The sequence below is a fragment of the Ursus arctos genome, unplaced genomic scaffold, assembly GCF_023065955.2.
Source record: "Ursus arctos isolate Adak ecotype North America unplaced genomic scaffold, UrsArc2.0 scaffold_7, whole genome shotgun sequence".
Classification (NCBI taxonomy): Eukaryota; Metazoa; Chordata; class Mammalia; order Carnivora; family Ursidae; genus Ursus; species Ursus arctos.
The window spans coordinates 75,929,072-75,942,163 of record NW_026623089.1 but is presented as its reverse complement, the minus strand read 5'-3'; the positions used below and the strand labels follow the sequence as shown (position 1 = coordinate 75,942,163).

The window sequence follows — 13,092 nt, the reverse complement described above, 5'->3', positions numbered from 1 at the left end:
CTTTAAATAAAGGAACCAGCCCTAGAACCCTGCTGCATGGCAGGAGAGCTGCTGGAACTCTCTACAGGTCTGAAGGACTGGCAAGCACCCCTGCTTATGTTTCCCCTCCACCTTCAGGGTGCAGAGGAGAGCAGAGCCTGGACACCACAGCTGGCTTGCCACCTCAGTGAGCCCAAGCCCCTGGCTCCCCAGGTGTCCCCACCAGTGTGTCCCCAGCATGGCACACATGAGGACATTATGGCTCCAGCCATTTCACCAAAGTAAAACAGGTGCAGAGCACCCTCAGAACATTCCAGGCATGCCCACCTTGGCTCCGGCTGTCCTGCCAAGGTGCCCCTTTCCTGGAGAGCCCCAGTACCACCCCAACTCATGCCCACTTCAGCTGTCCTGCCAGGCATCTTCTTTGTGGAGAGCCCTGGGACTGCCCCCACCCATGCCCACTTTGCTCTGGCCATCCTATCAGGATGGCCCCACACCAAGTGGTCCATGCCCCCAAGCCCAGGATAGCTCCAGCTCTGCACAGCCAGCCAAAGTCACCAGGCCACACAGTTTACCCAGGGATGACCATACACGAGATCATTCCTTCAAGTTGAGAAGTAGCTGTTCTGCCTAATTCATAGAACAAAGCAAGTCAAGCAAAACGAGAGAGAGGAATATGCTCCAAATGAAAGAACAACACAAAACTTAAAAAAAAAAAAAAAAAAAAAACAAAGAAAGAAAGAAATGAAATGGAGATAAGCATGGGTGAACTTTGTGAGAACTTTAACAAAGAGATAGAAAAAATACAAAAAAAAAAGAATGAGTCAGAGTTGAAGAATACAGTAATGGAAATGAAAAATACACTAAAGGGAATCAATAGGAAATTAGAAGAGACAGAAGAATGGATCAGAGATCTAGAAGATCAGGTAGTGGAAAGTACCCCAGTTGAACAGGGAAAAAGAGAGAGAGATGTATCTCTTGGAAAATATCAAATAATCTTCCCATTATCTAGGTCCCAGAAGGGGTAAGGAGAGAAAAAAAAAAAAGGCAAACAACATATTTGAGGAAATAATAACTTAAAACATCCCTAACCTGGAAAAGGAAGTAGACATCCAGATCCAGAAAGCCCAAAAAGTTCCAAACAAGAAAAAGCCCATGACTCGTAACATTTAAAATGTCAAAGATTAAGAGAAAGAGAAAATTTCAGAAGGCAGAGAAAAGCTCCTAGTTATGTACGAGGGAAACCCCATAAGGCTATAAGCTAATTTTTCATAAGAAACTTTGCAATCACACGGGAGTGGCACGATACATTCAAAGTGCCAAAAGGAAAGAGCTACAACCAAGAATACACTACCCATCAAGTTTATCATTCAGATTTGAAGGAGAGAGAGAGTTTCCCAGACCATCGAAGTAATGAAGTTCATCATTACATTGGCCTTACTTAAAAAAAAAAAAAAAAGTTAAAGAGAATCCTTTAAGTTGAAAAGGCCATAATTAGAAGAAAATTATGAAAGAAAAAAATTTCGTTAGTAAAAGCAAACATACAGTAAAGGTAATAGAGCAATGGCTTATAAGGTTATAAGGCTAGTTTAAAGGTTAAAAGACAAAAGTAGTAAAATCAGCTGTATCTAAAAAATGTAAAATATGACAACATATACACAAAGTGGCAGGAAGGGGGTAAAAATCAAGCTTTTATAGAATGTGTTTGAACTTAAGTCACCATCAACTTAGTATAGACTCTAAGTAGGATATTATATATGAACCTCATGGTAACCACAAACCTGAAAACTATAAAAGATACACCAAATTAAAGATAAAAAGGCCAAACATAACACTACAGAAACTCATCAATCACAAGGAAAGAGAACAAGAGAAAAAGAAAGAAACCGATAACTACAGAAATAACCAGAAAACAATAGCAAAATGGTAATAAGTACATACCTATCAATAGTTACTTTAAATATAAATTGTCTAAATGCTCCAATCAAAGACACAGAATGATGGAATGGTTAAAAAAGAAAAAAAGACCCATCTGCCTGCTGCTTACAAGAGGCAAACATACAGACTGAAAGTGAAAAAAATGGAAAAAGATATTCTAAGCAAAAGGAAGGCAAATTAAATAAATGCTGCAGTAGGAATACTTATATCAGATAAAATAGACTAAAAAAGACTGTAACAAAGACAAGCCATACCTAATGATAAAGGGATCAATCCAACAGGAGGATATAACAGTTGTAAATATTGATCCACCCAACACAAGAGCATCTAAATATATCAAGCAAGTATGAACAGACATAAAGGGAGAAATGGACAGTAATACAATAATACGGGACATTAACACCCCACTTACAGCAATGGACAGATCATTCAGGCAGAAAATCATAAGGAAACCATGTCTTTGAAAGACACGTTAGACTAGATGGACATAACAGATACATACAGACCATTCCATCCCAAAGCAGCAGAATACATTCTTCTCATGCGCACATGAAATATTCCCCAGGATAGAGCACAATTTAGATCACAAAACAAGTCTCAATACATTTAAGATAGAAATCCAATCAAGCATGTTTTCCAACCACAATGGTATGAAACTACAAATTAATTATAGGAAAAAAAAATGTGCAGAGGCTAAACAACATGCTACAAAACAACCAATTTGTCAATGAAGAAATCAAAGAGGAAATTTTTAAAAATACATGGAGGCAAAAAAAAAAAAAAAATCATGGAGACAAATGAAAATGCAACAATCCAAAATCTCTGGGAGGCAGCAAAAGCAGTTGTATGAAGGAAATTTATAGTGGCACAGGCCTACCTCAAGAAACAAGAAAAATCTCAATCTGACCTTATACCTAAAGAAACTAGAAAAGGACAAGCAAAGCCCAGAGTTGAAAGGAAGGAAATAATAAAAATCAGAGAGGAAATAAATGAGAGACCAAAAAAAAAATACAAAAGATCAATGAAAAAATTGGTTTTTTGAAAAAATAAACTTCTAACAAAACTTGTGAAGAAAAAAGCATCCAAAATCCAAATAATTAAAATCAGAAATAAAAGGGAAGTAATAACCAACACCAATGAAATACAAAGGTTGTAAAGAATGAATGCTACAAAAATTTAGATTGTCCACTTCATTGCCATATAAAGAAATGGGTAAATTTCTAGAAATATACAACCTTCCAAAACAAAATCAGGAAGAAATAGAAAATCTGAACAAACCTATAACAAAATTAAATCAGTATTCCAAAAATTCCAACAAACAAAAGGAGGGGACCAGAATCTTCACAGGTAAATTCTACCCAACAGGTAAAGAGGAGTTAAGACCTAGTCTCACCAAACTATTACCAAAAAATAGAAGAAAGAAAGCTTCCAAGTGCATTCTATGAGACCAGCATTGCACTGATACCAAAACCAAAGACACTATGAGAGAGAGACAGAGAGAGAAAGAGAACTACAGGCCAATATCTGTGAAGAACATTGGTGCAAAAAAATTCTCAACCAAATATTAGCAAACCACATTCAACAATCCATTAAAAGGATCATTCACCACAATTGGGTGGGATCTACTCCAGGGCTGCAAGAGTAGTTCAATATTCTCAAATCAATCAACATTATAAATCACATGAACGAGAGAGAGGTGAAAACCCATATGATTATCTCAATAGATGCATAAAAAGCTTTTGACAGAATTTAAACTTTATGTTGGTTGATAGAGGTCATGGGATCATGGCATGCTGATCCCAGTGAGCGAGGGCGGTGTTAGCAGGAGATGGTGTCCTACCACTGATGTCCTTGTAACGTTCTAGTGATTTGGGACTTCATTTCAGGTGTAATCAAGGGCAGGGAAAGGGCTAGAAAGTGGAAGAAGCACCTTGAATGGCCAACGACAGTAAGAGGGGTTCGGCACCTGTACTAAAAAGATAGGAAGGGAACAGCAAACACACTTGACCATGTATGGTTTTGCTAAGTGATTTCCTTGAAAGGGTTTCCATGATGTTTTGCTATTAATCCCGCATCATTCCGTTATCACTACTCATATATGTCCCCAGATAAGAATCAATGTCATTTGTAGAGTTATGACAATTTAAGTTTTCTTATTTAGAAAACGAAAGTGATTCTCTTTTCACATCTTACTCTCGCAGCCCACCTTTCTCAGGCCCAGATCCTATGAAAACCTATAACATCATACTGAGGGGGATTGACATGATAGAATTTCCAAAGAAGATTGCCAAAAATGCTGCTAATTTAATTAAAAAACTATGCAGGTAAGCATTTCAGCCCCATGGCTTTTGAAAGGATCATAATGCAAAAGTGATTCGATTCCTTAAAGCCCTTATTTTTTTCCAGGGATAACCCATCTGAAAGATTAGGGAATTTGAAAAACGGCGTGAAAGACATTCAGAAGCACAAGTAAGTGTTCTTCCCTCGTCCCTTTCTGTGGAGGGTCCAGAAAGCAGGACAGGCACCTCCCCAGGCTGTGTGATGAGTAGTCGGCCTATGGGAACATCCAAGGGCACATCAGACCAGTTAGCCTTCTGATCTAAGGCCCTTCTGCTTGGGGTTCCGGAACATCACACAGTTCCACATGACCCCAAGCCATACTAAGTGACCGATTCACCGAATTTTCTCTAATGGGCATTTTTCCTCTCTGGTACGAAGAGGAAATGTGTGCTTTTAACTCTGGGATTCTATTCTCTACCATTGTATCAAAAATAAAAGTCCTCCACCATGTCATGCCTCATTTCCCAGACAGAAACCGGAATATACTTTTCCCACCACTTCCTAATTAGATAAAACAAAGGAAAAAAAAAAAGTACAGAGTACAGTGGTTTTTTTTTTTAACCATAGCAACATCTTAATATTAAACCTTACCTAGTTAATAAACCTTACCTAGTTAATTGGATATTCGAATGCTAAACTAAGACCAAACTGGGTTTTTTTTTGGTCTGTTTTTGTGACACTCACAAATTCGCATCCCTACCGGAAGAACTTATTTATCAAAATATCTAAAACGTCTGCTAAGAATTTGGTGTAAGCATTTGCTACTTTAAAGACAAAACAGAACCAAAAACCTTAGTATTATCTGGTCCTCATTTGCACAGGAAAAACTACAGAAAATACCTTCAATCTATTTTAGTCAAATGTGTTGACATTCTGTTAGGAATTATGATGACCCTGGTATTGCATATTTAATGTTTTTTTTCTATGAACACACACACAAAAGTGCCAACTCAGAGTTAGACCTAATACAGCGATGTGGAAAGGTTAATTAATTGAGGCTGCCCACATTGTCATTGCAAAGCTGAAAGGATAATTATCTATCCTGACTTTTCATGCCCTGGTTCTACAGCGTTAAAATAAAATGTCCTGTAAGGCTCAGGGCCAAGCATATCATGACATTTATTAAGTTATAATGATAGTGTAGGAACAAGGTCATCCAGACATTCTGCCTGAAATGGCTAGAAAAGGAGTTATTTTCTAATTGGTGTTAAATATTTCAACAATTATTTTATGGAATGCATATTTTTAAAAAACCTGACCATAAAAGTTTGCAATTAAATAGAATACATTCTTGTCACACTGAAATTGGTTGCCTAGCTGCTTTCTATCACATATGTTGCAATGAGAAGGTTTTAGCTGAAATAACATGCCTTTAACTAGCTACCTTTTTTTTTTTTTTTTCCTTTCCTAGATGGTTTGAGGGCTTTAACTGGGAAGGCTTGAGAAAAGGCACCTTGACACCTCCTATAATACCAAGTGTAAGTAAACCATCCACCTTATATTTCTGTGACACGTACGGTGTTTATGTCAGTTGTTAACTTTTTATCATATGTTCAGATTAAATAAACTACATTAGAATAATGATACCTAAAACCCAAGCTTATACACAGGTCAATTAGGGGATGGTTGTTTTATGTGTATTTTACCATTACCTTTTGAAACAAATAAAAGAAATTAGTGAATAAAAATGGACTTTTAGTATAGTGTTAAATATACCCTGATGTAGACAAAAGAGCATAACGAGTGTCCAGCAACAAGTTTCTTTTTCTTCCAGAATATATAAACTTCATACATCATTGCCCAAGAATACATGACCAACGTTAATGAATTAGGCCTAGTCATGAATTATGACCAGTTTAGTGTGTACAAGAGTGTACCTGGGTGAGTTAGGGCAATGGGCTATTATCTTGTCTTTATGATCCCAGTTTACAACCCACCTTGTTCTGTCCCCAGGAGCCTAACCCATAAAGCCACTCCCAGCATTCCTGGGCCCTCTGGTTTCTGGGTGGGTTTGGTCAACAGTCCAGCACCATTTTCGGCAGGTACCAATTCCTGGACAGTATTGTTCCCTTTATGTCCCCGTGTCCCTTCGAAGTGGGAAGGCGGTACTGTGTTCATTTATCCTGTCATGCGACTCCCGAAGAAAAGGATTCTCTTTCTTTAACTGTCTTTTCTGAACACATCAGGTGTTTTGTTAACTAGCAGCCCACTAACGGTGATTGAATGTTTGCATGTTTATGTATTTTATTTAATACCGCATCTGTCCGATGAAATGTGCTGCAACTTTACAAAGAGGCAAAGGGCTGCTTTGCTGTCCTGAGCCATTCGGGCATATACTTCCTTTTTCTGGGACTAACTCAAGACTGCTCTTTATACAGAAGGGGAAATGAACCATGAGAGAGAGACTGTGGACTCTGGGAAACAAACTAAGGATTTCAGAGGGGAGGGGGTGGGGGGATGGGCTAGCCCAGTGATGGGTATTAAGGAGGACATGTATTGCATGGGGCACTGGGGGTTATATGCAAACAATGAATCACGGAACACTACATCAAAAACTAAGGATGGTGACTAACATAATAAAAAATTTTTAAAAATTAAAAAAAAGAAACATTTTCCCTACTTCTATTTCTGTGTCAAAGTTTATGTTTATTCGCAAACGCAACATTACCATACCTCCCATTAGAGATGCTAATGGCATTCCTGAGGTTTTGTTTTGAGAACAAAAGTAGAATAAGAAACTTGGAGGGGTAAATAGTAAGTCTAAATGATACTCACCTAAATCGCTCAGGGGTTTCTGTTTATGCAATAGTAATACTGAATGGGATGTACTGATGGAAATACCCATATATATTCCATTAAATATTAGTATATAAGCGGTTGTTAATATTCTAGAATATGAGGGAAACTGAAGTGTGGATTTTCACTTTTACTGATGCTCTACAGACTGGACTTTACCCAGTAAATTTGCAAGAGTTTTGCTTGAGTTTAGGAATGGCTTTTTATTATACTTGAAATACACAGAAGCCTTAAGATGGCCAATAAGACTCTGCATGACCTGATTTCTGCCTATTTCTCCTTCCACTACTCTCCTCTCTTACACGGCAGCCACCCAGGCCTTCTTTGGTTACATCACAGCCTGAAGGACTCTCTCACCTCAGGACCTTTGCATGTGCAAAAATTGAACTCATCAATTCTTAGTTTTGAAATAATATTTTTAAAAGAGACTTTCCATCATCACTCTTATACTCTTTTTTCTTCATTGCAGTAACCAAACTTTATCATCATCTCTAGATTATTTGTTTTAATCATACAGTATGCCCTCTACTGGAGTAGAAACTTCATGAGGGTCAGAGTCATGTCTGTTTTTATTCACTGCTGTTCCCCCCAATACAAACCACAAAACCTGGTAGATGCTCAAAAAAAAAAAAAAAAGTCATCGATTCGGTAATGAATAAAGAATGCTTTGTAAAACTCTACTTTGGAATTGGACTCACAAATCAAGAAATCCTTTCACTGCTCATTCTCTCTGGTTTGCAGGTTGCATCACCCACAGACACAAGCAATTTTGACAGTTTCCCTGAGGACAATGACGAACCACCACCTGATGACAACTCAGGATGGGACATAGACTTCTAATGTATTTCTCTTACCTGCTTCTGCCTTGCTGAAGTCAGCTTTTTCTGAGACACAGCTGCCAGCAAACCTGAGGGATGGAGAGAAGATTAGTGCTCGGGGTCACCACGATGCCTTTGATCGATGCTGCTCCGGTAACTCCAGTGGCATTAGGACTTCTTGCTTAGATGACAGTAGTGCTCTTTACATGTTTTCTGTTTGATCCTAAAAATAGCAGTTGCCATGGTGGTCCTGAAGCAAAGCCTTTCACACCAGTAAAGAGATGTCTTCTATTGTTGCGATGATCTTGCTTTGCTCTGACTATAATTTGAAAGACAGTCAGAAACACTTCAACCTAGTAAAAGAGTCTGTACCTTGCTAGAATTATCAAGAAGATCAAAACCAACATATTGGGTACGATAGATGACCGTGGTACAAAAACTGGGCTCGTCCCTTCCTTCCGGTGAGGTCGTAGGATACGTTCACGCAAGCCGGTGTCTACACCACCCAGAAGAGGGCCACGCATCTGTTGGTCACAGAGGTTATGTCAAACCAGTGCTAGAGGTTTCATGATTTAATTTCCCAGCAGTGCTGATGACGAGACTGAATGTTACCTTTCCTTTCCGACAGATTTTAAAAATTGATACGATAAAAGCACAACTGCTATAGATTCCGCTGAGAACTCTCATAGCAGGCGTATATGCGTTTTCACAGAGGATTGAAAAAAAAACCAACATGCATGATATTTGTTTCTTTTTTTGATAAATTGGCATGACAGAGTGGAAAAAAAAAGCAACTCACAAACCATTTCATATCTTTTAAAATCTTGTGCTTCAAGATGGTCCTGGAAATAAATGACTAGCAGCCAACTGATTTTTATTTATTACTTCACATGCCCTCAGACTGAGGCTTAAAATATTCCCTTTTATAAAAAGAAACCCTTGGGGGGGTGGGGGCAGGGTGGGGTGGAGAGGGACTAAGATCCATCCAAAAATAAAAATAAAAAACTATATAGGTGCTATGTATATCTTTCATCTGTAAATGTCCGTGTCTGAGCAGACAATGCAAATTCTAACCATCACCTGTGTAGCCAGAGACTCGAGCATTCTTCACTACATTTACCAACCAGACTCCCATTAGATTTCACGTACTCAACATAGCCTAGGGTTGCAGGGGGAAAGGTGATTAAAACCCATTCAACTGGCTTCTTGTCTTAGGCCTGAACCAAAAAAGAAGAGGAAAGCACAAAATCACTGAGATTCACCAGATGAGGAGGCTTGCTTATGTGCGGTCAGGGAACAGGACCAGACCTAGCCAGGTGTTGTTTACCTTTCGGTGAATGAACCAGGGTGAGTTCATGCACATGTGAGAGGAAGGGAGTAGAGAAGAAAACAGGACCCTGGTTTCTCAAACATAAATTTTAGCTAAGTAGGACAGACATATTACAATCCTGAACTGTATCTGAAAATACCAAACTTATTTGCTTTTTTCATGAGGGGTAAAGAATCAGCAGTCTAAACAGAGTCCTTTGTTGGCAGGAGAGTTGACTACAATTAGCTGTCGTCAGTAGCAGACCGTTTGGAACTGTTCTACCTGCGTAAGCAAATGTATAATCTTCTGAGCTGTCATCCTGATTTGGAACAGTGTGTGAATTTGGTATATTAAGTTGAAGGTTGCTTTTTTTCCAGTATAAAGTTGTTTTTTTTAAGTCAATGAAACATAAACATTTCTGCAAAAAATATGTCCACACAGGTCATCATACCATATCCAAGAAGGCATATATTATGATTTCTGTTTGAATTTTTCATACCAAGACTACTTTAGAATATGGTATCAAAACATAATCTAAGAAACATTTGGGGAATAAAAATACTAAAGGCTTACTATATATAATCAGGATAAAGTTACATTAAAAGTTTGAACCCAAGATGTGACTATTCTTCTTGTGTTAGAGTTTTCCCTCCCTTACAAATAATTGCTTAAGATCAATTTACTCCCCAAGATACCCACTTTCTTCTACAGATTTCAGAATATAAAAGTAAACCTATCAACCTAAAATCCAGCTATGAATGCTATTTCAGAATTTTCATATTGCTTTTAACCGGGCTTTTAAAAAGTATATAGTTTCAATATCACAGTCACTGTTAACAGTGATTTTTGTTCAAAGATAGAGTGGTTTAGACATGCTAAAGGTTTGCCAGAGTATTAAGTTTATCTAGTCATTAAGAGAATCTGCTCCTGCAATTTTTCAAATGCCCCAATAGCCCAAGAGCTTAGTGCTTACTGTGGTTCAAGTCTAAGACAATGTATAAGTTCTCTGAGGAATGAAGGAGTAGCTTCCAGCTCAATCGAACTGTCGGCCATTTTTCCCACTTGTTCGCACATCTTTGTTACATTTCACCCGTGGCATTGCATTAGGATGTCTAAAGCAATCACTAACAAAGGTGAACTACATCTTCCAAAAATTGCTAAGAGAAAACAGTCCTCTAATCTTCAGCATTGAAATTTAAGGATTTAAATCCTGTCTTAATGAAGACACTAGGGCTAAAAGTCATGGTCAGCTTTGTAAAGTGCATCTCGCTTTATTTCTGAATTGTTCATGCCCCTCTCTTTTCTTACACTAAAGAACATCTGGATAAGTTAGAATAGTGCCAACTTGTTTGATTTGTTAACTGACTTTGTTAATACTTCAAGTATGGGAAATAAGGGCTTTCTGTGTGTCTTGATGCACAGGGAAACTGAAAACTGCCAAGGAAAGGAACATCATGATATCTGAGATAAATTGAACACTTTAGAGAAAGCGATTTCTGGAAATTTGCTATAAATGATCTTTATGTTCGTATCTTCTTTGTTCATATATGAATCAGGTCCATGTGGCATTGAAAACAAATTTCTTTTGATTATATTCTTTACAAGTCACATTTTTTTTTTTACTTAAAATTATGGGCTATGCATGTGACTCACACATGTGTAATATATAAATTCAGCTATGGAATTTTTCTCATTTCATTTCTACATGACTGAACTGATGGTGAACTGAAATTGTAAAGAAGTCAGCTACCATACAGAAAATAAGGATATTAGAACTGATTTCATACGGTAGAGGTGATCTGTTTATTATCCATAATGACGTTTTCTTTCACAATAGGACCACAAACAAATATTTATGTAAATAGGTATTTTTGTGTGATATTTTGTGGTACATATAACTTTTTTTAGTGTTTCACAGCATTATTATTTCATTTTCTTTGTATTGGATAATGTTTTTAGGTCCAAGTAGACTTGAATTAATGTCATAATTGTCAGTATTATTGAAAATTACGTCAGCTGTACGGTTTCATCTGTTCCATAGTTTAGAACATGACCTGGCTATCTGGCATTGTTGCAAGTGCCTTAAATTCATGGCATCCTATTAAAAAACAAATTTGGTGTTATGCTGCATGACAAAGACAAATACACCTCAAAATGTTGTCCTTTCTTAGCTTGCTGCGTTTTACAGTTCTTTCTGCTAACAATTTATAAGCCTTTATTATATAATATTGATGAATTACAGAAATGATGAAGTTGTGCTCTTATTTCTGTTACACGTACCAGAGCTGTGTATCTGTTACTGAGATACAGCGTCATTTCTGTGAAATGTATAAATGTATGTGCAGGTCAAATTAATATATGACATACTATCAGTCTGTATACAGGTATTCCTGTTTTGCTAAGCTGTGCAGATTCAGTTTAAAAAAAAAAAACAGTGCAGTCAAGTTCTAACGTCTCCTTTTATAGACTCCATTACCAACGATGCAACTCAAAAGAAAAATTGGAGAGTGACTGCTAACCACACCTCGTTATGAAACCAATGATGAACACGTACCTTGGTGCACTCCTCAACAAAACAGGATGCTTTCTGAGTTCTTGTATATGCAAATCATTTATGAGGCAAGTTTTCAACAGACCTGGCAAGATAAACATTGGAAGTGTGTTGTTAGCCCTCCTCTTTATCTGCCCCTGAATTAACAGAGCTCTGGGACCTTGACCATGACTCAGAGGTTTGGGCTTTCTGAGGAAAGGGACATTTCTTCAAGCATCATCTATCCAATTTATTTCATTGTATGATGTTTTTACAACTGGTCAGTTCTTTTGTATTCTTACAGCTATGGTTGATTGTCCTCTTACAATTTGTTCTACATGAAAGAGTCCTTTGTTAGTCAGAATGCAACAACTGTCATCAAATGGTCATTGACCACTTGCACTCTTTTGATGTAGATTAAAAACTTTTTCATAAAATTACCCTGCTTTGATTTGCTCTGTATTTTTCCTGCAGCTGTAATTGCCGAGTGCCTGTTGTATACTTTATAGAGTTGAAATAAAAAAAATAATTACTTTTGAATTTAGTGGATGTTTAATTCCAGACAAGATTCCAAGAATATAGTTGATGTATCATACTGGAATGGAAATACGCAGGAGTGCTATTGGAGAACGTCACTAAAACAAAGTAAAAATTATTTATAACCTGAGTGTCCTTCACAACATCATGTATTATGGCCTGATGTAAAACTAATCTAGCAAATCAGTTTAAAGAATTCAGGAGGGATAATGTTAGGCCATCCAGGGTGAACAAGAAAAACTAACGTAGATACCCACACAAACCCCAACCTTAGCAGTGTTCTGTGCCTCACAATCGCTACCCACCACCACACACTCCTTGTTTGGGCCACCCTTAGTCAAACTTTGAACCAGGCAAACAATCAAAAAGACAGTTCTTTTATAAGGCTGTGTGCTATGAGGGAATTATTTCATATGGAAAGCAACATGGTGAATCTCTAAGGTTTATTTACCTGATCCCTCTGTTATGTTTTATATTCATAAAGAATATAAATTTAGAAAACAATACAATGGCAATAAGTTCAATTCTCCAAAACCCTGGTGAACATATTCCTCTGTCCCTTTGCTCCTCACTGCGGTGAACGGAACACAAATTAAAATTGGCTGCAACATAAAGATTTCCTTAATCTGATTGTCTCTGTCTTGTTGACATCCTATTGCCAGTGATGGTGAGTTGAGAACCACTTTGAAATAAAAACTAGAAATAATCCAGTTAACTGTACCAGCTAGAACAGATAAAACAACTTTAAAAAATATTGTGTGAGTATAGCACATCCAATAATTTCATTTCTCCGGAACTGAACCATCGATTTTCAGTATCCATTTTTTAAGTTCTGTGATTTTCAT

At 37.4% G+C, this 13,092-nt stretch overlaps 1 protein-coding gene across 4 annotated transcripts in view; it reads left to right on the top strand.

The window, feature by feature from the left end:
- PRKG1 (protein kinase cGMP-dependent 1) overlaps positions 1 to 12,250 on the top strand; it is a 1,185,830-nt gene extending 1,173,580 nt beyond the window's left edge. For all 4 annotated transcript variants that reach the window (XM_026503976.4, XM_026503975.4, XM_044386021.3 and 1 more), the window contains 4 exons: positions 4,119 to 4,241; positions 4,324 to 4,386; positions 5,669 to 5,735; positions 7,795 to 12,250. In XM_026503976.4, coding sequence (XP_026359761.1) covers positions 4,119 to 4,241; positions 4,324 to 4,386; positions 5,669 to 5,735; positions 7,795 to 7,893 — 352 coding nt within the window. In that variant the 3' untranslated portion in view covers positions 7,894 to 12,250. The remainder of the gene's footprint in view (positions 1 to 4,118; positions 4,242 to 4,323; positions 4,387 to 5,668; positions 5,736 to 7,794) is intronic.
- The last annotated feature ends 842 nt before the right edge of the window (positions 12,251 to 13,092 follow it).